Source organism: Dipteris shenzhenensis, chromosome 18, assembly GCF_047967505.1.
Source record: "Dipteris shenzhenensis isolate YYH24624 ecotype China chromosome 18, Dip_SZ_1.0, whole genome shotgun sequence".
Lineage (NCBI taxonomy): Eukaryota > Viridiplantae > Streptophyta > Polypodiopsida > Gleicheniales > Dipteridaceae > Dipteris > Dipteris shenzhenensis.
The window spans coordinates 10,589,754-10,613,472 of record NC_141613.1 but is presented as its reverse complement, the minus strand read 5'-3'; the positions used below and the strand labels follow the sequence as shown (position 1 = coordinate 10,613,472).

The following is a 23,719-nucleotide window of genomic DNA, read 5'->3' as shown; positions in this document are numbered from 1 at the left end:
GTGCTTTAATTTGTGAGATAGGCTTATGTTAATTTTCCGCTGATGCGAATTTCTCAACATCGTGGTAACCTATTAAGTGTACTAACATAACATAATAGTTTCCATAGTCATAGGAGTTGGAATGAGAGAGAGAGAGAGAGAGAGACTTTGCCAGCTAGGATTGGTAACCATGGATGGACGTAACCAGGGTCCAGGTATGATTTCGTCCGTTTGAGTTCAGCTGAAGGTGGCGGATCATCACACTCTCTCAAGCGGCCCCTCATGTTTCCTGCCATCACTCTCCCTCCCTTCGCCTTTGCTCCTCCCCACCTCTGCAAATCCAAGTCTTCTATCATCCACAAAGTGCCTGGCAACAGCGCCCACATGCCCCCCACGCATGATTCCCATCTCCACATATGTTCTTTACGAACCTCTTCTGCAATATTTTTCTCTCCCAGGGAGGGAGCCGTCATGGGTCCCTGCCTGGCCCGGAGGCACGCACGCTGGAAGCAACAGACATGCCTTTTGCGTTTGGAAACGCTGCCTGGTCCGCCAGCTATAGTGGGAGTTTCCTGCGTGGGAAAGCCCTGACCTTAGCGTCCTCTGGATTGACTTTTCTCTACAGCTCATGTTGCACTGGGGATTTTTTGTAATTTGATAAGCGATGGCAGGGTATAAAACCTTGGATCATATCGACAGGATGTTTGTCCCTGCGTTGTGTGCGTATACAGGCAATATACTCCTGAGGTTACTCAGAAGATTGGGACATGTATCGACGCAGTGTACCTGTGGGTATCGTCAGTAACTGATTAGCAAGGTATTAGGCTACTTTGGCTGCCTTGAATTGCCCCAGGATATTGTGAACGGTTAAATTTTTTGTACACCTGATGGTATGAAGAGCTCGTATAATTTTGGAACGCTTCCAGCAATATTGCGTCAGGATGTTTGGTCATTTGTGATTTACAAGCCATTGTTAGCACTTGCCTTAAGCAGTGGTAGTGGAAAAGTTTTGAGTCTTCAATAATGTTTTCCCTTAAGGCTTATCTTTGGTTGGCTGCTTTTTGTGTTGCAATACCTGCCTTTGTTTTTATGGGCCCGACTTTTGGATGCAGCCTCCCTTTTTTTCCCTCGAGTGCCTTTGGAAAAAGGCATTGCTCCTGGCATCCCATGCCCCCTCGTTTGCGTGCTGTTACGTTCAAATGCCACTCCCCAAAATGTGTCCCTCTATGTTCTAGCAGTATCTACTTGCCTCGTCAGAAATCATTTCAAGCTCCTGACTAACCACACCTTTAGATGAGGTTTTCGACGGTGAACAGCAATACTCTAGTCATTTATGGATAGAGTTCAGGGCTGAACTTCAGCTTGCCTAAATAACTTCAAGGCAAAGTCTTCAGGTCTGGCCCCCTTAGACTGTTGTTTTGGATTGTACGACTCTCAAGGAGAGAGTAAGTATTTGTGTGTGAGTTGATACAACTACGTTTACTGGAGCACATATGAGGTGCAGGATCAAGAAACCAAGCCATTCATGTCACTCAATTATGGCTTCAGCACTAAGGCTCATCATTTAGACAATGATTTGCAATTGCCTCAGATAAGAGCCTGAGAGCTTTGTGGTGATGATGAGTTTTCCAAAAGAGCTCCATAATGGCAGACATGAAGGAGGAAATGTCCCGCTGTGTAAACATCATCAAAGGTAGATAAAATTGTATATATGCAACCAAGATGGATCGGACTATAAGCCATACATGCAGAGGCACGCGCAAGCGCGCACGTGCGCACACTTTTTTTGTGAAATTACACACACGCACACACACACACATTATGATAGTGGCTTCTAGTCCCATAGATCCTGTAGGGTCTCAAACGGATTTTTATAGGCCCACAAGGCCTCCCAAAGACGTTACATCTTTCTTTCTTTCTCCCTTTCTACACACCCACTCTATGCTTGACATGGTAGGAGATCCACTTGGTATAGTAGGGGTGATCTATGACATGTCTATATTCAGCAGATTTTGGTATCCCTAGTGCAGCCACATTCCATTAAGATGGATTTCACAAAGAGCAGTTTCTCTGTCTGCCTGAGGATGGGTTCATTCAGCCACCAGGATACCTATGGATCCATTTCTCATGCAGTAAGGATTGCCATGGGCCAGCTCTAGACATCGTCTCATAGATTCCATATCGATACAGGATGGGAGGTGGAGACAGAAGAGCACGTACTCATGAGATGTCCTTGCTACTATGACTGCGAGACACCATTGCCTCTTTGAGTAGAGGTTTCAGGATATTAGCTGAGTCATTGACCAACCAGACCAGTGGTGTACCATTCTTTTTGTATTAGAGGTCACATGATTTAGAGGCACAGACTCATGCGACCTGCACTTGATAAGGAGCATAGACAGCAGCAGACTACAAAATTTTTCTTCATAGGAGAGGAGCCTACACTCAGTGAGCTTGTGTTCTTGACCTTGAGGACAGATATAGGGCCAGCGAGTAGACACCCTATTTGAGGCACCTTCTTGGGACTTGTAGTGCTAGGCTGCTTCATGAGGCCTTCAAGGACTCTAGCTGGGACCCTAGCCAAGCCCACTCCCAGATCTGATCACTCCTCGAGGACTGTAGCTGGGACCCTAGCCAGGCCCACTCCCAGATCTGATCATTCCCTCAAGGACTCTAGCTGGGACCCTAGCCAGGCCCACTCCCAGATCTGATCACTCATTGCAAATTTTGGGCCGAGTCTAGCCGCCTCACAACAGACTGTCTCAAAGCACTCACAAGCGGGATTCACAACCACTTGATCGCAAGACGACAGATGCAGATGTTTCCAAGGCCTTGTCCATCTCTTTGACACACTCCATCTTTGAGATAGGCTTACAGCTTTGTTTCTCGTGTTTATTTTCTTTTGCTACAATGTAGAGGTGTGCTATACACCTAGTTCCCCCGTATGGGTGTATGAACCCAATGTATTTCAGCTTTTGGTCGCATAGGCCTTTTTGGTCTTCTATAGACATTAATAAATCTTTTTTTCTTTCTTTCTCTCTACATGTGATTTTTCTTCGGAAAAATTATCTATGTGAACCATTTCCTGAATAAATTGTAATCCTAGTTTTTTGTATTCTAAGCACTAACATCAGTTTGGTTGCTGCTGTTGGTTGTCTTTCATCATTGCAGATCTGGCAAGAGGTGGATGACAAATATGTGGCTTTTATTATTAGCTGCAGGTACGGGATACCTAACCAGATGTTGGCAGAAATCTCACAAGTCCAAATCTGACCCTAGTAGATGCAGACATACTCCGAAAATACGTTCATCACAAAGATCTCCACCTTGCACACCAAAGCGAGGCCGCTCAATTACATCAAAGGGACACAGTCGGCGTAGACGATCCAGCTCTGTAAAAGCAGTGGGCAGGAGGCTTGTTAATGACAGAAGAGGAGCGGAGTGTATGGATTCACATCCTTCTGATCCTGGCTATAATCAGGGGATGAAATTTACTGAGGATATTCTGCTTGATGAAGACTCATTCACCAGTTACCTCAGAGATTCTCCTGATGAGAACCACTTTTTATGCCAACGTAGAGGTGGCAAGTTAGAGTCTCCAAATTTAAGCAGATTCTCACCAGCAAATACAATGTCGGAGACCAATACTTCTGTGACTACCGAGTGCATGCAAGACTGGTGGAAAGAACTCTCTTTAGTTAATTTGAAATCCTCAGCACCTACTATCCCAACAGATTCAGGAGATATTATTGGAAGCATTATCCCTTCTTCGCCTGGTACTAAGTTATCTGTCAAGAAAGTAAATGGGGCATTACAGGGACAACCTGTAACTCTGACCAATCTACATGACATTTCTTTGGGAAAGATTCGTGAAAAGAAGGCTTCCTTTTTTGCTGGCCGACATTCCTATAAAAGACATCCTAGGGAAGGCAAAATTTTTTCGGAAGCCAATGGTTCCTCTACTTGTCCTGACCAGCACAAAGGAATGTCTCATCATCCCATCAACCAGGAATCTGTTGGGAGCATGTTGAAGAAAACAAAACATCAGTCAAAACAGATTTCTGTGTCAGATTTGGGAGAAGCTACCGACCATGTGACAGAAAATCTAATCCCATCCCAGGTAGTCACAGGATTTCTGAAGCATCAGTCAGATGCAGCATCCCCCCCAAAAAAATTTGAAGCCCAAGGTCATATGCAAAGAAAACCCCCGTTGCCTGATATTGATGATAAAGAGGATCTCAAATCTGTGCCTGCTAATTGTATGCCAGAAAAACAGAGCACTGTGGTTGACAGTGATGATAGTCTTCTCTGTAGTGGCAGGACGAAAGGTTTGATGGAATTCAGAATCTTAGAAAAGCTAAAGGATAGCCTATCTATACATTCAAATTCAAAAGATACTGTGAAATGCTTGAACAAACAAATAATTTCGCGGCAGGCATTTGACCACAGAAAAAGTAAGAGCAATAATTTTGCCGATGGTTCAGAGCATGGTAAAATTTTAAGCAGGTTGTTGAAAGGAGCCCATGCTTTCCATCAAATGGCTTCGTCTTTTTGTGGTCACCCGGATTATTCCCAAGCTTGTTCTCAAAAGGGGGCCTATAGTGACCTGCGGCAGGAGGGGCAGATGAATATAAAAGCTGATCCGCCACAACAAACCAAAGCAAGAAGAATATTTTTTCCAACACCCGTCAAGGAACTTTCACCAAAGAAGAACTCCTTGATATTTCCCTGTAAAAAAATTATTCCCAGTTCTCAGGTATTCCATTCATATCTCTTACAGGCTCTCCTTGATCCAGAGCGTCCCATTCGGCATGAATGCAACTGTATAGATGACTTCCACACTAGCAATATTTTGACTTTGAAAGAGAGAACAGATGTGAGAGAACCAATTATCACTATCGCAGATCATCTTGAAACAGACAGTGCATATGGTTATGAGCCACCCAAAAGCAAAGAGAATGATATTCCAAAATCTTGGAAAAGATATGAGAAAAAGAAAACAGAGTTACCCACTTTGATGCAAAATATGACACCGTCATGTGATCAACACATGGGAAGACAACGCACAAGCTCAAAAGGTAAAAGATCATATATCGCAGAATATATATATATATATATATATATATAGAGAGAGAGAGAGAGAGATAGAGAGAGAGAGAGAGAGAGAGAGAGAGAGAGAGAGAGAGCGCAGACACACACGCATAAGCATATGTACATAAATATAAATAAATAAATATATCTTGGGCTAGGAGTTTACCAAATGGAATAACCCCTAACATCACCTGCCATAGAAACATCTATTGGCAAAGAGGCAATTTACAGCTCGCAATCTTTTGCGCCACCACTTGGCACAATGATTCATAGATTAAATCTGATTCCCCGATCTGAAATCCAAGTTGGAGGCATCAAAACCCTATATAAACTATATTAGCCAATAGCAGAGGAAGTGTGCCTGAATCTTGACGATGCAGATCCCAATCCGTGAGACGATAAGAGAGGTCTAACTTTGTGTTTGATGCTTCACACACACACACACATGCACATATGTGTTTGTTGGAAGTTCTTGCCTATGCTGAAGCAGATACATATAAATATATATACACATATATATACATACATACCTATATGTGTGTGTGTGTGTGTGTGTGTGTGTGTGTGTGTGTTGAGTGAGAGAGAGAGAGAGGTCCTGCTGAGGTCGAGCTGCTCCAGCCTGCGCCGCCCGCTCCAACCTGCGCCGCCTGCCCCCCCTGTGCCGCCTTGCTCCAGCTCGCGCTGCCCTGCTCTTGCTTGTGCCGCCCTGCTTCCGTCTGCTTACCCTACGCAGCCTGCTCTCTCCTGTTGCCCCTCTTGCTGCTGTACACTCAGTCCTCCCCTGCCCCTCCCTTCCCTGTGAATCCTTCGCTGGTTTCTTCTTTTTCCTTCCTGTTTCTGAGCCTAACTACTCCTGTTTTATATCCCCTACCTTTCACTTTCTGGTCTCTTCTTCCTCCCTATGGCTTCAGATGCTACTATGTTAACTACCTATGTGCGCAAGGAGCGCACACAGGAGGTTAAAAGACGCTGTCCTGATATCACTTCAGACGCAAGTATGGATTCAGAGGCCCAATATGTCTTTGATACTCTCAAGGATGACTTCCTTCAATCTCGCCAGGATTGGAGCAAGCCTGTTCCCCAGGTTACTTATAAATTGCAGCTACCATCCTTGGTACAGCCACTTAAGAAGCTTGCCCACACTGCAGTCATTATCTTTTTTCCGGGAAAGATACCATCTGCCAATGACGTTGCGCAATGGATTCAATCCATCCTTGGAGGCTCTTTTGTGGAGGGAGTGTACTTTGCCTCTCGTGGGTTTTATGAAGTTCACCTCATTGATGCTTTGCAGAAACAGCGTGTGCTTGAATTTTCTCCTTTGTTTTATGGCCGGCAAATGGTGCATGCTATGCCATGGTCCCCTAACAAGGACTAACAAAGTCTCATTCGGCATCATTGTCCTGTTTGGGTGGAGGTGGTTAATTTCCCAGACTATATGCGAGAAGAACTGCCAGGATTGGCTGCTGCACTGGGCCAAGTTATCTGCCCTCCTCGCCCTGCTGGGAATCGTAATAGATTCTGTATACTCTGGGACACGGATACCCCTACTCTCCCCTCCATTGCAGTGGAGGTTGAAGGTTTGCCAATGGGGCAAAAGTACTTTGAATTGAAATGGGGAATTTTCGCTGGTGCTTGTTTTTCGTGCCATAAGTACGGGCATTTGGCCTCTGAATGCCCTACTGTCTTGCATCCTCCTCCAGCCACTGCCATACCTCCTCCAATGGTTCAGCCAGCTCGTAAGCAAGAGACTATTGGGTCTAAGAATTAGGATAAAAATGCCTCTAAAGCTGGAAAAGTGGCTTCACAAATCCCAGCCATAGTCAAAGCCAAGGACAAAGGTAAAGAGAAAGAGAAGGCTCCTGATATTGATGGCTTCTTACAGCCCAAGCGGGTTCTCAGGCAAAGACCCCTTCAATCTCGCCACTGGGATGCATCTACTCCTACTCCAGGCCAAGCTTCTACCTCAGCCACTCCCCCGCCCTTACTCAATTGGGTTGGAGTCCTCAAAAAACATATTCCTGTCTGTGAATCTGAGGAAGGGCTATCTTTTGACCCAGGGAAGGAAGGGCTGCAGCCCATGATGGCAGATGATTAGCACTCTTTGGTTGTACATTCTTGGCCCCTTCCTTTGTATATATCGTCATGCTTGATAAACTTCTCTGTGTTACTTTCAATGTACAGGGTCTCTGCAATCCCTCTAAGTGGAGGTTAGTGTGGAATTATGTTTTAACCAGGCAGCCAGACATTCTCTGTTTGCAAGAACATAACCAGCATTCTATGGCAGGCCAAGTTGGCCATTTTGGGGGTTATGATATTCACTATGCAGGTACTAAGCTTTTCTCGGGTCTATGCATATTGGTCAGACATGAGCTGCAGCCCCAGCTTGCCTTTAATGACTGTGATGGCAGATGGATGGTGATTCAATGTGATGTCAATGGTGATATTTGGGAATTTGCCTCGGTTTATGCTTCACAAACTTCTGCTTCCAGAGCCTCCATGTGGCATGCTATTGCTTCTTACCCATGGCGATCTTGTGCTCTTCTTGGTGGAGACTTTAATAACTCTCCCATGTCTTCTGACAATACTACTCAAAGATCTCATATGATCCCTTATGAAAAGCAATCATGGGAAGAGTTACTCACCACGACACATGCGCAAGATTTATGGACAGCCATGCACACTGGAATAGGGGGCTACACCTATCATCATAATGCCTTTACTAACTACTGGGCTCGCCTAGATAGATGGTATTTACTGCAGGCTCAGCAATATACAGATTTCTGCCTTCATATTGAGATTGATGACTCCCTTGGTCTCTCTGACCATGCTCCTTTATGGCTGCACATTCAGTTTGGTCAGCCCTGGGATGACATGCCCTTGCATTCCATTCGGATGAAACATATCAATAAAGGCTATTTGCAGCATGCACATTTTCAACAATTGATCTGACATGCCATAATTCCTCTTGCAGCACATGTCCATTATGACAGTAATTTTGCATGGCAACGCCTTGTGGACAGGCTTCAGCATGCCATACATGAATATGGGAGTCATTTTATGCTTGATTGGAGAGCTAAAGTTCAGCATGCTAAAGCAGTGGTTCAATCTTTGACTGTACTTTTTCAGATGCAGCCCCTTTCTTCCCAACAAATGGACACTCTCGCTCAGTCAAAAGCTCTTTTGCAAGCTAATGACCGACGTAAATTGGCCAAGTGGCAGGTTCGGGCAAGGATGACTCAATTTTTGGATAAAGGATGCTCTTCTAAATCCTTTTTTCAAGGGTTACATGCTTTCAGGAGAAAGACATCTTGCCTCAGAGTCCGCAAACGGGATGGTGAATGGACTCGGTCTTTCTCAGAGCTTCAACATGAATGCTTTTCTTAACTTTCAGAAGCTGTTTGCACCCCCTAATACTACTTCTTTGCAAGAATTACAAGCTCGGGAGACTTTTTTGCATCAAGTGCATCCCATTATCAACCCACAGGAAGCTCTCAAACTGGATATGCCTTTCACTGATAAGGAGCTTGATGATGCCTTGTCTCATCTTAGCCCTGGTAAGGCACCGGGGTATGATGGTCTCACAGTGGAGTTTTTCTTACACTTTTGGGAGGATCTTAAAGGTGTCATCCTACAAATGATTAATAACTCTTGGCACACAGGAGTACTCCCCTCCTCATGGAAGCATGGCATAGTTAAACTCATTCCCAAGAGGAAATTGTGTGAGCATCTTATGGATTGGAGGCCCATCACATTGATGCCCGTTGTTTACAAACTCTTTGCTAAAATGCTAGTGCACCGTCTTCATCAAGTGCTTTATGAGGGCTTGCATCCTTTGCAATATGGTTTCGTCCCTCGGAGGCAGATTCATGATAATATTGGCAATGCTCTCATGGCTATTGAATATGCAAAATATTCTGAACAGGATGTTTTTATTATGCAAGTGGACTTTGCCAAAGCTTTTGACACGGTCAATTGGGATTTTATCTCACAAACAATGGCTAAGATGGGCTTCGGGCCAAAAATGGCTAATGTCATCTACTGTTTATATGCTGGCTCTACAGCCCAATGCATCCTTGGAAATCATCTCTCGCAATCTTGGTCCTTGGGTCGTTCGGTTCGACAAGGATGTCCACTCAGTGCCCTGTTATATGCCATTGCCACTCACCCACTTCTCTCATATTTGGATCATCTTACCGCACAAGGTCTTCTCACTGATCTTCAGATTCCTGGAGCCCCTTCCTTTATTGCTCAGGCCTATGCAGATGATTCTTTTTTTATGCAACATAATTCTCCACAGTAGTTGAAGACTATTATGGACACTCTTTCTTCATATGGCTTGGCTGCTGGCATGAATGTTAATTTCGATAAATCTAGCCTCATACCTTTGCATTCATATGATTGGCATACTCTTCTATGGCCTGGGCACATTATGCAGCCCTGTGATGTGGTCCACCATCTTGGTCACCCTATTGGCTGGCACATCACTAGGAAACAACAGCTAAAGTGGATTTTTGATAAGCTTCATGCCAAACTCCATTATTGGAAGCTCTCCACTTGGCCACTCCATGTTAGGCTCCGGATTGTCCAGTCGATTATTATGGCTTATGTTCAGTATTATTTGCCTTTGATGCACTGGACTTCTCAAGACATTTCTGCCTTTATGTCTCACGCTATGGAATTGTTATGGAAAACAAAGTCTTCTGCTAAAGCTCTAAGACTTATGAGGATGACAAAAGTCTGTTCCCCAAGGATGCACGGTGGATTGAATGTGCTGAATATTGCGCACCATGTCTTGGCCAGGAAAATTCCTCTTCTACTCACCTTTTTTCGTCAGAAGCAGCCATGGACTCATATGCTTGCAACCATGTGCACGTCCTTACGTACTACTGCACATGGTGCATGGATCACTAATTTTTGGGAGGTCATTTTGGGCAGATTTGTAGGCTCTATCCCGGGTTGCCCTTTTGCTACTTCATTTATTAGCGATTGGCAACAGGTCCTTTCGCATGCTCATTGGGCCCCTTCCGTTTTATCTCATGCCAATTCCCTTTGGCAAGAAAGTATTTACTGGAGTGCTGTTTTTGATCCTCCATTGGCCCTCCAAGAGCCGATTCGGGCATATAATCTCAGCAAATTGGGGATCAGGTGTATAAATGACGTTGTTGATGCTACTGGTCACATGCTTTCCTTCCCTCAAGCCATGGCTTCTTATCCACTAGCCATGCATCACAGGTTTATTTGGGGAAAATTTGCTGAATTACTGCAGCCTTTTCTTCCCATCCCTCCTTTATCTAACAGGGACCGATTACATGATTGGCAGTTACACCCGGTGGGCTCAAATTCTCGTCCTGTTACTCTTCCTAACCTAACGGTTAGCACGACATACTCTTTCCTCCAGCCGTCACCATGGATTCACTTACATGCTAATTCTCTTTGGCATATGGCAAAATCACTTGCTTGGTGGCGAAAGAATCTCCGCAATTTATGGAGAAGCAAATTGCCTCTCAAGCAAAAGCTTTTCCTATGGCGTTGTCTTATAGGAACCTTATCCGTGGGGGTCACTCTGGCTCAACGAAGGATTGCATCTGCTTCTTGTCTTCGATGCATGGCCCCTTCTGAAACTGTGCCTCATTTGTTTTGGATGTGTTCCAGCACTAAGACCTTCATATGCAAAATTTCCATGTCGCTTCGCCTTCGTTTCCCTAACTCTCCTTTTGGGAAACATTTTTGGCTTTTTGGCAGACTTCCTACAACCCTGGTCCATTACTCTTTATTTTTGAACTGGGTCAGATATTGGGCTTTTTGGACCATATGGCAGGATCACAACATGAGATATTTTGGGAATCCGTTCTTGCAATCTTATGAATATTTCAGACTCTCCCTACGGCAATCTATCTATGATGCTTGCCATCTAGGAGATCTTCCTCAGTCATGCCTGGAAATAGTTTTTCTTTGCTTTTGATTTCCTGTTGAGGCTCTCTGCTTTTTTGAGATCCTCATGTAAATTTCGCTGATAATATAATCATGGATTTACCCCCAAAAAAAAAATGTGTGTGTGTGTGTGTGTGTGTGTGCATATATGTATATATGTATATATATAGGAGGCCTACGGATTCTAGAATAGCATCATAGAGCTTGGAAGATGGTCATACGGAGGTAGTGAACAGAAGGCAAGCAATGTGGGTGTATTGCAAGAAAGCATCCTAAGTATTGTAGACAGCTCCTGCTCCCCTTGGCTGCTCACGCTGCCCGCCTCCCTTCAGCCTCCTTCCGCCTCCCTTCAGCCTCCTTCCGCCTCCTCCTTCCCCCGCCTTCTCTTGCCTCCATCCCCGCTGCCTCCTCCTCCTTCCCCCGCCTCCACCCCTCCTCCTCAAGGACATACTCTACTGGAGAATGACTTACTCCTCCAGGGCATTGAACAAAGAGCATTCCGATCTGGTGATTTTGATAAAGTTTAGCAAGATCAATTCATCTTAAAGCCTACGTACATAATGAACAAATCATGGTAGTTACTGTCTAGAAACAAAATTTAGAGTGCTCTGAAAGCAGAAAGCAACCCACGAGACAGCATCTCCTATCATCTCCCACCTCCAGCCCCGCCTCCTCCTCCGCCTCTTCTTTGCTGCCCTCCTGCCTCCAGCCCTTTGCCTCCTCTGCCGTCCTTCCCGCCTCCCCCTCCACCTCCCTCCCCGCCTTCTTCTCCGCCTCCCCCTTTGCTTCCTTCCCCACCTCCCCCTGTCCCTTCTCTCTTCCCTTTTTCGCCTCCCTTCCTCCTTCCCTTTCACCTCCTTCTTGGAAAGGTCACCTCCCCATCTGTAAGCCCCCAAATGAGGAGAGCATGGGGGAGGGAGACCTAGGGCAAGGTATGCCCAGAGAGAGAGGGTGACAGATGGCACAACAAAGGCGCCTGCATGGTGGGCCAAGTGGCAAGGGTAGTGGGCAGGGTCATAGCCTGCAAACAGGCCGTGGACATGGCGGGTGACGTCAGCAAGGGTACAGCCACTGTATGGATCAGTACGGGCTGCTGCAGGGCAGCGTCGTACGGAAGGTGTGCAGGGTGCACCAAGGTCCGGACAAGGGCTGAGCAGAGGCGGATCAGTAGCAGCATGGAGTCACACTGTTGCAGCAGGTATTGGGCAGGTCTATGGCCTGCAAACAGGGCTGGCAGGTGGCAGGGTATGCAGTCCAAAGGGGCTGGGCCCTGCATGGAACAAAGGGGCAGCAAAGGGCCCTAAATAGGTCTGGATAGACAGCCAACCAGCCAACCATCTGGTCGGTTGGTTAGGGCTGCTATAGACCAGCCAGTCGGCCCAATTAGGGCTGGCTGGTCGTTGGTTCTGGAGGGCCTTGTGCCCTATATAAGGGGGGCCTTTGTGCCCTCATATCTTATTCTCTGGAGCAGCCTTCACACAAGCAGCAGGAGAAGTCTTCTACCCATCTTGGAGCCCATGATTTGGAGGACCAAGAGACCTAGAGAAGCTGCAGACGGAGCTTGAAGGGTTGCCCACCTAGGCTGATCTATAGGCAGCAAGGTGGAGAGGATCATTCTGGATAGAAAGTCTACAGCGGCTCGAGGTGGAGCACGCGAGCTCGAGTCTAGAGATAACTGGCAGATAGGAGAAGGATATTGTGGTAAGATCAGAGGACCACACCATTGGTGGGACTCTGGATCTATCTCTTTTGTATTGTGTCCATAGCTTTGGACGGAAATATATTATTTTGGTGGTTTTTCTATCTAGTTGGTTCATTGTCTATTGATGAGTCTGCACATCTATTCTATGCGCTTTAAGTTAAGAAGTTTGTGATTCCACACCCCCCACCACATTGTGTGAGCTCCTGGGCAATTCTATCAGTCTTCCGCTGTGCGTACCCTCTGTTGGTCGATTTCTAACACTTCTCCCCTCCTCCTTTCCCTTCTCCGCCCCCTTTCTTCGCCTCCCCCTATGCCTCCTTCCCCGTCTCCCCCCCACCTGCATCTTGACCCCACTTTGCCCTCCTTCTCTGCCCTCCTTCTCCGCCTCCTCCCCGCCCTCCTCTCTCTCGTTCTCTCCACTCTTGTTTCCTTTTCAAAGGACCCACTACAGCCCTTCAGCCCCTTCTCGTCCCACCCTCAGGCTTTGGGTGCGTTTGGGTTTACGGTAGCAGGGGCTTCTTCGAGGCACCTCTTCTTCAAGGGCTCTCCCTAGCCTTTCTTGGGGTGAGGCAGCTTTCTTGCCCACCGTCCAAGTGGCTTTATGTTTTTTTTCCCTTCCTCGCAGCGGGAGTTTTGTGCTGCTTATTCAGAGAAAGAAAATCTTGGTAGTGACCCTTTGTCTGGCTAGAGGGGCTCTATGGTAGCACCCTCGAATTCCACAACGATTAAGGTTATCCTTTCTCCAGTCGACAAGCAACAGGTGCAGCATGCAGTCCAATCACTTTAGGACAAGGCGGTTGTGGGCAGAATAGTGGGCCTCACTCCCACAAGGAGACAGGTCAGAGAGTGGATCCAGGCGAGCTTGACACTAGAAGGAGACCACATCCAGGAGGTCACCATCTACGGAAGAGGTGTCTTCCTCATCGAACTGAGCTCTCCTGCTACCGCCTTGACACTTGTGGATAGAGCCCCATCCTCCTTGGCTCGCATCTGGTGTACCTTTTCCCTTGGTACCGTGGCTTCACATTTTAGGACGTGGACATGACACACCATGTTTCCCGATTCCCGATGATGCTCTACTTCCCGGGGCTTCCAGAGGAATAGAGAGCCATCTTTCCCTCCATTGGTAGAGTGTTTGGCACGGTGCTGGAGTCCCCGCCAGATTTGGCAGCTTCAGTGGTAGCAGACGACGGAGTCCCTAGGATTAGATTGGTGGTTGAGAGCCCAGAGTCCCTCCCAGGGTTGATCCTCCCCTCGAGGGGGGTACACTTTGTCAGAGAGTGGAGATCTCCGGTTTACTAGGCCAGTGTCTTTGTTGCAGGCAGATGGACCATCTACCCCGAACTGCCCTCGTGGTCAGGGACGGACTCCTCTCCTCCCACCCTCGCAGGACAAGCAGAGTCAGCAGGCTAGAGTCCAGCACCCCTTCAGATAGGAGCAGTAGGAGTCTCAGATCCCCTGGGTGACATCTTCAGAGTAAGAGTGGACCCAGGTGGAAAAAAAGAAAAAGAAACGAAGTAAATTGGCTTGAGAGCGCCGTAGGCAACGGGCTAGATGCAGGGAGAGAGAGAGAGCAGGTCGAGAGGCACCCATGGAGGAGAAACCACAAGAGCCCTTGGTTGGAGACCCCTCCCTCCTAGCAGAAGGGGCCACGGTTCAGCCAGGTGATCCTCCATTAGTGGAGGTACAACGACCACAGTCACCTTTGCGTCAACAGCATGCCTCAGGAGCTTCTGAGGTTGCGATGGTAGAAGCTGCGGAGAATAGCCCAGCAGCAGTTGAGGAGAAGGGGATCCAAAGCCCAGGTGTGCTTGATCAGCAGGGCGGGCCTGTGACTACCCCTATTCCCTCTGGCCCCCCTCTCCCTTCGAACCGCTCTCCCTCTCCTCGCCCTTCCCTCCCGATCTCCTTCTCCCTCTCCTCCCCCCCTCACCACTTCAGCTATGGTCATCCTCACCACCCGCCCCCCTCTGCCCGCCTCCCTATCTCTCCCCCCTCCCTCTGCCCGGTCCTCCCCCTCCATAGCAGCTTCTTCAGCCTCCCCTCCCTCCCACCCCCTATCAGAACTGCCTCGGCTCCCCTGCCAGTAGGCAAGGGCACGATCGCATCCCCCTCCGCTTTCTTGTCTCAACGGCCTGTCCCCCTCCCTTCTCAGCCCTCCCATTCCAGGGGGAATTCAGAGGGAAGGGGCTCGTCCTCCCGATCAACAGCTCCCAAACTTCAACCTTAGCACCCTCTCACGAGAGACTTTTGGAGATTGGGGCCTTGGAATTTCTTGGTAATTCCGGACTCTTACTGTCTACCACTGGAGGTGACACTCATGATCTTGCAGCCCTAGAAAGGGGGTTCGATTAGCGTAGTGGGATCCCAGATACATCCAGTTTGGTGATTCCAGTTCGCCTCCACAAGGTTGGAGAAGTGGACCCCAGGGGTATTTGCTGCTATGATGGGGGATCAGATCTCATGCATGATGGATGATTGGATGGGTCCACTGGGACTAGATCTTTGACACGCCCATGGTACTGAAGTGAACTTCTAGTTGAGCTTCACGCGGGAGAAGCCGAGATAATGATACTCAAAGAAAGACATAATGAAATGGAAATGAAATGACTAGGCAATGAACAAATGAAAGTACTCACATGTAGACCAAAGAGCTTGTAGCTTGATACTTTTTTTATTTAACACTAGACAAGTACATCTCTTATATAGAGCACACATATGAACACCAATGCATATGGGATAATTCCCAATGTGACGCGTGGGACATACTAGACTAGAACTCACTAGAACACACCAAACTGACTCATCTTGACTCCATTTCCTAACACCCCCCCATGGAGCAAAGGTGAGTGACTACTGGAATGGAACCAAGAAAAGAACATGACAATGACGGTCATCGAACTGTGCAATGACGGTCTAGAACTAGACATGGATCCCATGCTAACTCAGAGGCAAGTGAGCATGGTATAGACTCAGAGGCTCAACTAACATGGCTGAGAGGCTCATCATGTATGGATGCATGGCCAACTCAGAGGTCTAGGAGACTAATGCACCAACATCCTAGAACTCACATGCCGGGCCTAATAAATAGACCTATCAAAGCCAATATATGACTCCCACAGTACATTCCCCTCCTAGCTCCAAGGACTAATGAGGGACATGGAGCCACACAAGAAAATATACAAATGAATACATCATTTTAGGAGGACTATCCAAGGCAGAGGACCTTTATTGACTCAACACACATAATTTATTTCATTCATTTTTGGAAAACAACCCAAGGCAGAGTACCCAAATAGAACATGCGTAGAAAATATATGGATCATCATCTCCATTGTCCTCTAGAGGGAGAGAGAGATGTCGGATTTCAGCAGTAAGAGCATGAACTTGTGTCAGAGGGTCGTCATCTTCATCTTCATCGTCACTAGTGGCGGTTGCAACCCAATTGGCATGGTCCTTAGTTTGCTGTTTGGCAAGCTTCTGGTAGCATCTGTCCTCCGTATGACCAAGCTTGTTACAAAAGGTACACTTGAAAGGCTTGAATGGCTTTGTCTTTCCATGTGCTGGTCTAGGCTTGGGTTTCCATCTACTAGTGGAGGCAAGAGCCTTTGTAGTATCTAAAGAAGAGATCGGAGATTCTTTGTTCCGGCGATCTTTTTCGAGAAGAAGAGTCACCATATCATCAAAGGTAGTTGTGGCAAGCCTAAGTATTTCAAGTGTGTGCTCAAAACGAGTGACTCCTTCCATATTCGACAGCGATTTTGTCCTCGTCGTCCAAGGAACACTTCAGGCTGGAAAATTGTTGAACAAGAGATTGCATTTTTGTTAAATGTGCACTCAAGGTATCACTATCCTCCATTTTCAATTTATAAAATTGCAACTTCAAGAAAACCTTGGAGTCTGTGATTTTGTTACCAAAAAGATTCTCAGGACGCGTCCGTATTGCTTTGGTCGTTGATCTGAAGTCGATGTGATGAATCAAAGTATCATTCAAGCAAAGTACAATGATAGCAATAGCTTTTGAGTTGCGTTGCTTCTATGTCTTGAGTTGTTGAGGATCCGTTCTGGGAGTGTCACCTCAACAGCTTCCCATACTTTTTCTTTCATGAGGAGCGGCTGCACCTTAGTTTGCCAAGTAGGGAATCCTTCCCCCTTAAACTTCTCCACGAGCAATGAGGTTGAAGAAAGAGAACTCATTGTGTACCTCGGGAAATGGCAACTTCAGTCTTCAGCACTCTAGGAGCAGAAAAAGAGATGAAATTGAGGGTTGGAACTGAAGGCAGAAGATGCGGAGGATAGAGATGTCATCATAAGGGAGATGGAGCAGCAATTCGTGGGCAAAATGAGGATAGCTCAGCTCACTAGCTCATGTGGAGGAGAAGAGGCAATGAGCAGCAATGGCATGCATCCCGAGGGCTATGAGCAGCAATGGCAGATCGGTACGGGCAGGCTGGAATTGTCCGTACTGTACAGAACAATCCGTACAGCGTGTATGGACTGTACAGCAGTCTGGTATTGGTGAGGCATTTCGGGCTGAAGGAGTAGTTGATGGTGAGGTAGATCAGCTCCGAAGGCTGAGGGAAGATGGGAAGAAAGGAGTGGAAGGGAGCTCTATCTTGGAGGAGAGGGGAGCCTCCATTTGCAGGATTCTCTCATCCTCTAGGTAGAGCAAGGAGAAGGGAAAAATAGGAAGGGAGGCTCTGATACCACATGAAGGCACATGGTGGAGAGGGAGAATGGAAATGAAATGACTATGCAATGAACAAATGAAAGTACTCACATGTAGACCAAAGAGCTTATAGCTTGATACTTTTTTGATTTGACACTAGACAAGTACAACTCTTATATAGAGCACACACACACATATGAACACCAATGCATATGGGATGACTCCCAATGTGACACGTGGCATCCATAGGACACACTAGACTAGAACTAAACAATAGAACACACCAAATTGACTCATCTTGACTCCATTTCCTAACAGTAATAAAACAAAGGGTGGAGCCACTGAAGCGGGCATCCACACTCGACTGATATCTGAAACCCGGAAAAGAATAGGTAGAGAGATACACTGCAATGTTTGTGTAGGAGGGTATACATATCATATCATAGCAGCCCGTAAGAGAGTCATGGAAGATCTCTACCAAGGAACCAAGTGATCATCTATCCACGTAGGTGTTGGAGTCTATATGTTGTCTATTGGACCAAGGCCACTGGCTGACAGAGGCTGGATGAAATAATCTTGGCAAACAATGGAGTTGGCGAAGGTTTGCATCACCGAAGAATGAAGTCATGTGACAGGACACTGCTGGTGATTAGCCTGAGGAGCCCACACGTGCCCTCTTTCCTCCTCTATGGTCTTCAAGATATAGCTTGCTGCTTGGCAAGAGCCACCTTCACTCCCGTCGCATATCTTCTCAAGTTAGAGAGTGAGGGGAAATATGCAATCCGCATGTGTAAGTCAACCAGCTGACGGGTCTGTCGTGTTGTGAGGGAGAAAAGTAGATATTTCTTGCAAGGGGAAGGAGATACTAACTGATATCCGCTTGGCATACGAGAGGAAATTCTCGGCCATATATTGTGATTTTCTAAGCCAACATGCGTATAAAGCTTGACTTTGTTACAAAAAGAAATCGTGACATGAATACAAATCTGCTATATTTCTCCATAGAAAAAATGCCAACATCAACCTTGCCTCCCATATGGGTGAGGATGCAGGGGTCTTCGTGGGCAGCCTCTACCAGGAGGGCGGTATTTCTCAGGTAATGGAGTGGCTTCCATTTTTTCTTGGAGTTACCTACAAGGTTAAGATGGCATTTTCAGCCTCAACCTTGGTTATTTGAGTGCTCCATTTAGGAGTTTATTTTTTGTTAATATAGGGTGTATTTCATGTACTGCATGATGATGTTTTTGTTGGTAAACTGAAAGGAAAGGAAAGAGTGGACACAAACTCAGAATACTTGCATTATGGAATGAAGAAGAGTGAGGTCCTTAAGTAGGCACCTCATACATGCTCACTGACATCACTGATGACTTCAGAGCTCCACAATCATCTCCTCAATCTGCTCCTAGATTCTCTCAATCATCCTATGTGGCTCTCCACCACCCAACTGTGCTTGTGGGCACCTAACTGTGCCTCTAGCACTCACACATAGAAACCAAGGTGTGCCTGAGGCATACACCTTGAGATATCCCAACAAACCCCCCCTCAAGGGAATGCCTCAGGCTATGTCAAGGATACATCTAGTCTCATAGTTTCTCATGCCATCTCATGGTGGTCAAGGATAAATCTATGGCTAGGTTCTCATGCTAGCAAGGGTTCCCATGGGTGTAAGGTAAACAAAAGGGATACAAAAAGACCTTCCAATGGTTATCTCCCCTGCATGTACATGCACACAATGTCTGCAGGAGGTACCATGGAGCAAAACATACACATGGCCTACATCATAAGGTGACCAGAGGTGTTTACAAAACACACAAAACACAATAGTTTATTTCATTCATTTTGGAGGACTATCCAGGCTGAGTACCTTGACATAAAAAGAGAGATCTGGAGCATACATAGAGATGTTTTAAAATGCATAATCTTCAAAGGATGCCTCATCTTGTGGAGGCTCATCAACTGAAAGTAGATTTGCATTTTCTGTCTTTGCTTTGGCTCTGCAAAACTTCTCATTATGGTTGTTCTTGCCACAGTGCTTGCATGGATTAATTTTGAAGCAGTCCTTTGAAAGGTGATTTGTCTTTCCATAGTGATTGCAAGGGGTATACTTGCCCTTTTGGACTTTTACAGCATAAACAGTGTCATTGCCTTTCCTGAGCTCCATATGCCTTTCTTCTTCTTGGAGAGCAGAGATAATACCTTCAAGATTAGGATTAGGAAGATTTTTCAAAGTGGTAACTATGTGATCATATTCTTCAAGCATACTCTGCCATAGCATCATCTGGAGTAATAGGAGAGTTGATAGAAGCTAATTGAGTCATAAGACTCCGCATATAGTTGACATGAGCTGCTAAAGTAGTACCACTAGTCATCTTCAATTCAAAGAAAGAGATTTTAAGTGATAGTTTAGAGATGTGAGAGCTAGCACCAAAAATCATGTCAAGCTTCTGCCAAGCTTCTGAAGGAGACTCCAAGTCAGAGATATGGTGAATATAATCATCTCCTAAAGCAAGAGCAATGATACCATATGCTTTTTCTTCTCTAGCTGGATCCCTTGCCGGTCGTGTCGGAGTTGAGGATTCTCCAGCATTGGAGGCCGTAGAAGAAGCGGTAGGAGTAGGTTTGACAAGTCCCCATAGGTTCTCCCTCATCAATGCAAATTTCACCTTCATCTGCCATGTGTGGAAGCCCTTTCCATTGAACTTCTCTAGATTCAATAGGGTAGCCATGAGAGGGTCTAACCCAGATATTGGGCAGTGTCTATCTCTCTTACAAGGCAAAAAATAACTGAAAGACTTCCAAAATATGAGCACTTGTTGTAGCAAAGACTAGTGACCAATATTCAATCAATGATGCTTCTGCTTACATGCTTCATAGAAGTGGCTAAAATGAATACTTTCCAATCAAAACCAGGTCTAGCAATTCAAAACAAAACTGAAGCCACACTTGTACTCAAGTTATTGAAAGTTTCAAAAAACCAGAAATGCTAGAGTAGCATTTTATGTAGCATCATCTTCAAAAACTTGTCCAAAACTGTCAAAACCAAAAGGCTGAACTTGGAGGGCTTGTAGCTCACTCTTCAAAGCAAGGAAAAGAGGGCTTTCTGAAGCAAAAGAAAGCTCATATACCAGAGAGGGTCCAGCACAGAGGTTGGACGAAATGGTGCGCGCTTTTGCCCGGGGGAGTTGCTACAGGCTGAACCTGAGTTTTGACGATTTCTCCTTCGTTACTGAACCAAATGAGCTGAAAAATGGCTCAAAATCTTCGTCTTGAGGTCGCCCATCCACTCCTAAGAGGGCTCAAGCAATGGCGGAGCAGGCAGGGAGTATTGAGCAATAGAAGAAATGGCAAAAAATGCGCTGTTTGGGGAATGGCAGCCAACAGAGACGTTTTTTCTTCAATTGCTTGCAGGTGGAAGTTCGCCAATACTAGAGGAGTTTCCAGCTGAGAGGGTTTGGGCAATGGTCGTTTGTAGGTGGAGAACCAAGCTCTCAAAGATTTTGGGAAGGAGGAGGAAAATGGAGAAGAAGAAGATGAAGAAGAAGATGATGATGTGGCAGAAATGGGCTCAAGGGGGATCAAAGGGCTCTAATACCATGTTGGTAAACTGAAAGGAAAGGAAAGAGTGGACACAAACTCAGAATACTTGCATTATGGAATGAAGAAGAGTGAGGTCCTTAAGTAGGCACCTCATACATGCTCACTGACATCACTGATGACTTCAGAGCTCCACAATCATCTCCTCAATCTGCTCCTAGATTCTCTCAATCATCCTATGTGGCTCTCCACCACCTAACTGTGCTTGTGGGCACCTAACTGTGCCTCTAGCACTCACACATAGAAACCAAGGTGTGCCTGAGGCATACACCTTGAGATATCCCAACAGTTTTTTCTCTTAAGTTTTTTCAGGGAGGGTCTTTCATTTTCTTGAAAGACCCTCCCTTTAGTTCTCTTGACCTACTTAACCTATCGGTGTTCCTTGATCCTAGGCTACTAGCCCGACTGTAAGTCCTTTGTTTTTTTTTTTAGTGTATGAAGTTATTCTAACGTTGCATAATCTCTGCATCAGAGCCAAATTAATGTAAGTAAGAACCATGGTTGCACAACACTTGACCCTTAGGTCAAAGCAACCTATGAGCAAACAATGCATGCTTGAGAGAGGTTAACAACCCGAGTGGTGAATTATGCCACTGGATACCACATATGCTGGTGGAAAGAGGATTCCAGGTTTGCAGGGCACTACTTTTATCCTGGGCTTCCATAGAGTCTGGTAGTCAAGCCAGTCCCCTCTAGAAGACAGTCAATGAAGGAATAGAAAAGCAGCATAGGAGGCTCGAAATTCCAAGCCATACCGAGTGAATTAGCTAACAGTCCATAAGCAATGGCATAGGCTCTTATCCTAGTGCGAAGGCCAGGAAGGCCCGTCGTCTGAATTCTGTTCTCAACTGAGACATACCCTAGAATTCTCAAAGCTTAGCCGTGGAGATGACAGAAGATTCCCAAAGACAGTTGGAGGCTGATATGTGGAGGAATATTATTGTACAGTTCATACCCCCATTTAATTGGATCAAAAGGGTATATGAATGAAGGGGGCAAGGATTAAAAGAATTCTTACAATTGGGGGGCTTCTACAATTGTTTACGATCCAACAGCTCTAGTAGGAGGGCCCATTATAAGGGAATATACAGGTTAAAAGGGCACATAGGAAGTAAGTTACCAACATCAGAGGCTAGTATATTTGTCCTAGAGCCAATTGATCCCAGTACACCTAATCAAAAAAAGCAGAGCCCACATCCAGCCTGGGAATGAAAACAGAACCTACATTCAAAATAGTGCCCTGTTGGTCCCAGTATACCTAATCAGACAAAATAGAGCCTACATCAAATCTTAGAACTAATCTGACCCTACTTCATTGATACCAATATAAAAAAGTACCTCAGCATTAAATATTGTCTAGCTATATTGGTTAGGAGTGTGCATTTGTGAAGAACACAGCAGAAGCTATGAAGACCATCATCAAGATTATGTGTCCTTACCCATATCTCAGCTGGGAGTCGAGACAGCATGGATCATGTTATGATCTATTCTCATTGTATCAGTTGCTTTTCACAAAAGAACGGAGCTCTAAATAGTTGCATTGAATGCTCTCGTTCTTGCAAGGGTGCTTGTTCTTGCAGGAGTTCTAGTGCCCATTATTTCCATGTCATCAAATACTCGGGCTCTCAGCTGTTGTATTCAATGGTCTTGTTGTTGCAGAAGATTCAGTGTTTGGTTTTGGGATGGGAATTGGTATCATGCTCATGATTGCTAGCAGCAGGAATGAATTTGAACATTTGGGCAAGCTACTGAAGGAAACAGAGGCATTGGTTCATGATTTGAAAAACCTACTTCACTCAGGCATTGCACGGGCGATGCCAAGGTCATCAAACGTAGGGTTTCACGATGAAGAGCATGATGAAGAGACACTTTCAGATTCCAGCCTGGACGTTGAAATTCACCCACTGGAGACACATCCAATTGCAGCTGTCTCATGTACAAGTGACATTGAAAAAAGCCCTCTTGAACTATTCAGGACTGCAAACCAGAATTTGCAAGGTATTCTTACAGAGGAGCATATGCATGGGGAAGGTCACCTGGCTGATCTGGAAGCTGAGCTTGAAGCAGAATTGCAACGCCTGGAACTCGATGTGTGTAGTACAGAAACCATACACCAAAGTAAACAGGTGGAATTTGAAGAGGTAATCCTTCAAAGTGTCATCATTTGCATGAATCATTCCCTTGGTTTTATTGTTCTTGTTTTCACACCTTTTCTCAAAAGCTTTGTTTGAAGATAAAGGCAAAAATCAAAGAAGCCCCTTCAAACTGCCATGGAAATTTGATGATGTGACAATGATTGACAAGGACCTTTTCTTCTTTTTCTTTCACGAAAAGATGCAACATTGTCATAAAGGAGTCCCTCTATTCACAGTTTTGTACAGTATTACTGCAATGCATTTTATTATTATCTCGTATCCCCTTTACTGTAGAACAAGATGGAGGCTTCAACTGCTTTTCCCATTATATCTCACACTTTCGAGTTTCATTTGAAGCCACACAGTATATCCACTTTTAAAATAATTCTTTGTTAGTTCCAATCTTCCCATGGTAAACGATGGAAATCCAGCCACGAAGAATAACTTAAGGCATCGAAAATGTTATTTTGTGCAAGCTTCAATTGTAATGTCAGAAGTCAAAATATAATCCATTGGCGTCACTAGAAAGCCAATGTCATCAAATCCTCAAAGATCTATCTAACCATTCCTGTAGTCTAGTGAGAAATTCCCAAGGCCATTATTCCAACGGAAATGGCT

General features: G+C 45.7%; 1 protein-coding gene across 2 annotated transcripts in view; it reads left to right on the top strand.

Moving 5' to 3' along the window:
- Nucleotides 1-248: 248 nt before the first annotated feature.
- The window catches only part of LOC147890787 (uncharacterized), a 40,209-nt gene continuing 16,738 nt past the window's right edge, over nucleotides 249-23,719 (top strand). For both annotated transcript variants that reach the window (XM_087389077.1, XM_087389078.1), the window contains exons 1-3: nucleotides 249-796; nucleotides 3,151-5,057; nucleotides 22,626-23,107. In XM_087389077.1, coding sequence (XP_087245203.1) covers nucleotides 3,167-5,057; nucleotides 22,626-23,107 — 2,373 coding nt within the window. In that variant the 5' untranslated portion in view covers nucleotides 249-796; nucleotides 3,151-3,166. The remainder of the gene's footprint in view (nucleotides 797-3,150; nucleotides 5,058-22,625; nucleotides 23,108-23,719) is intronic.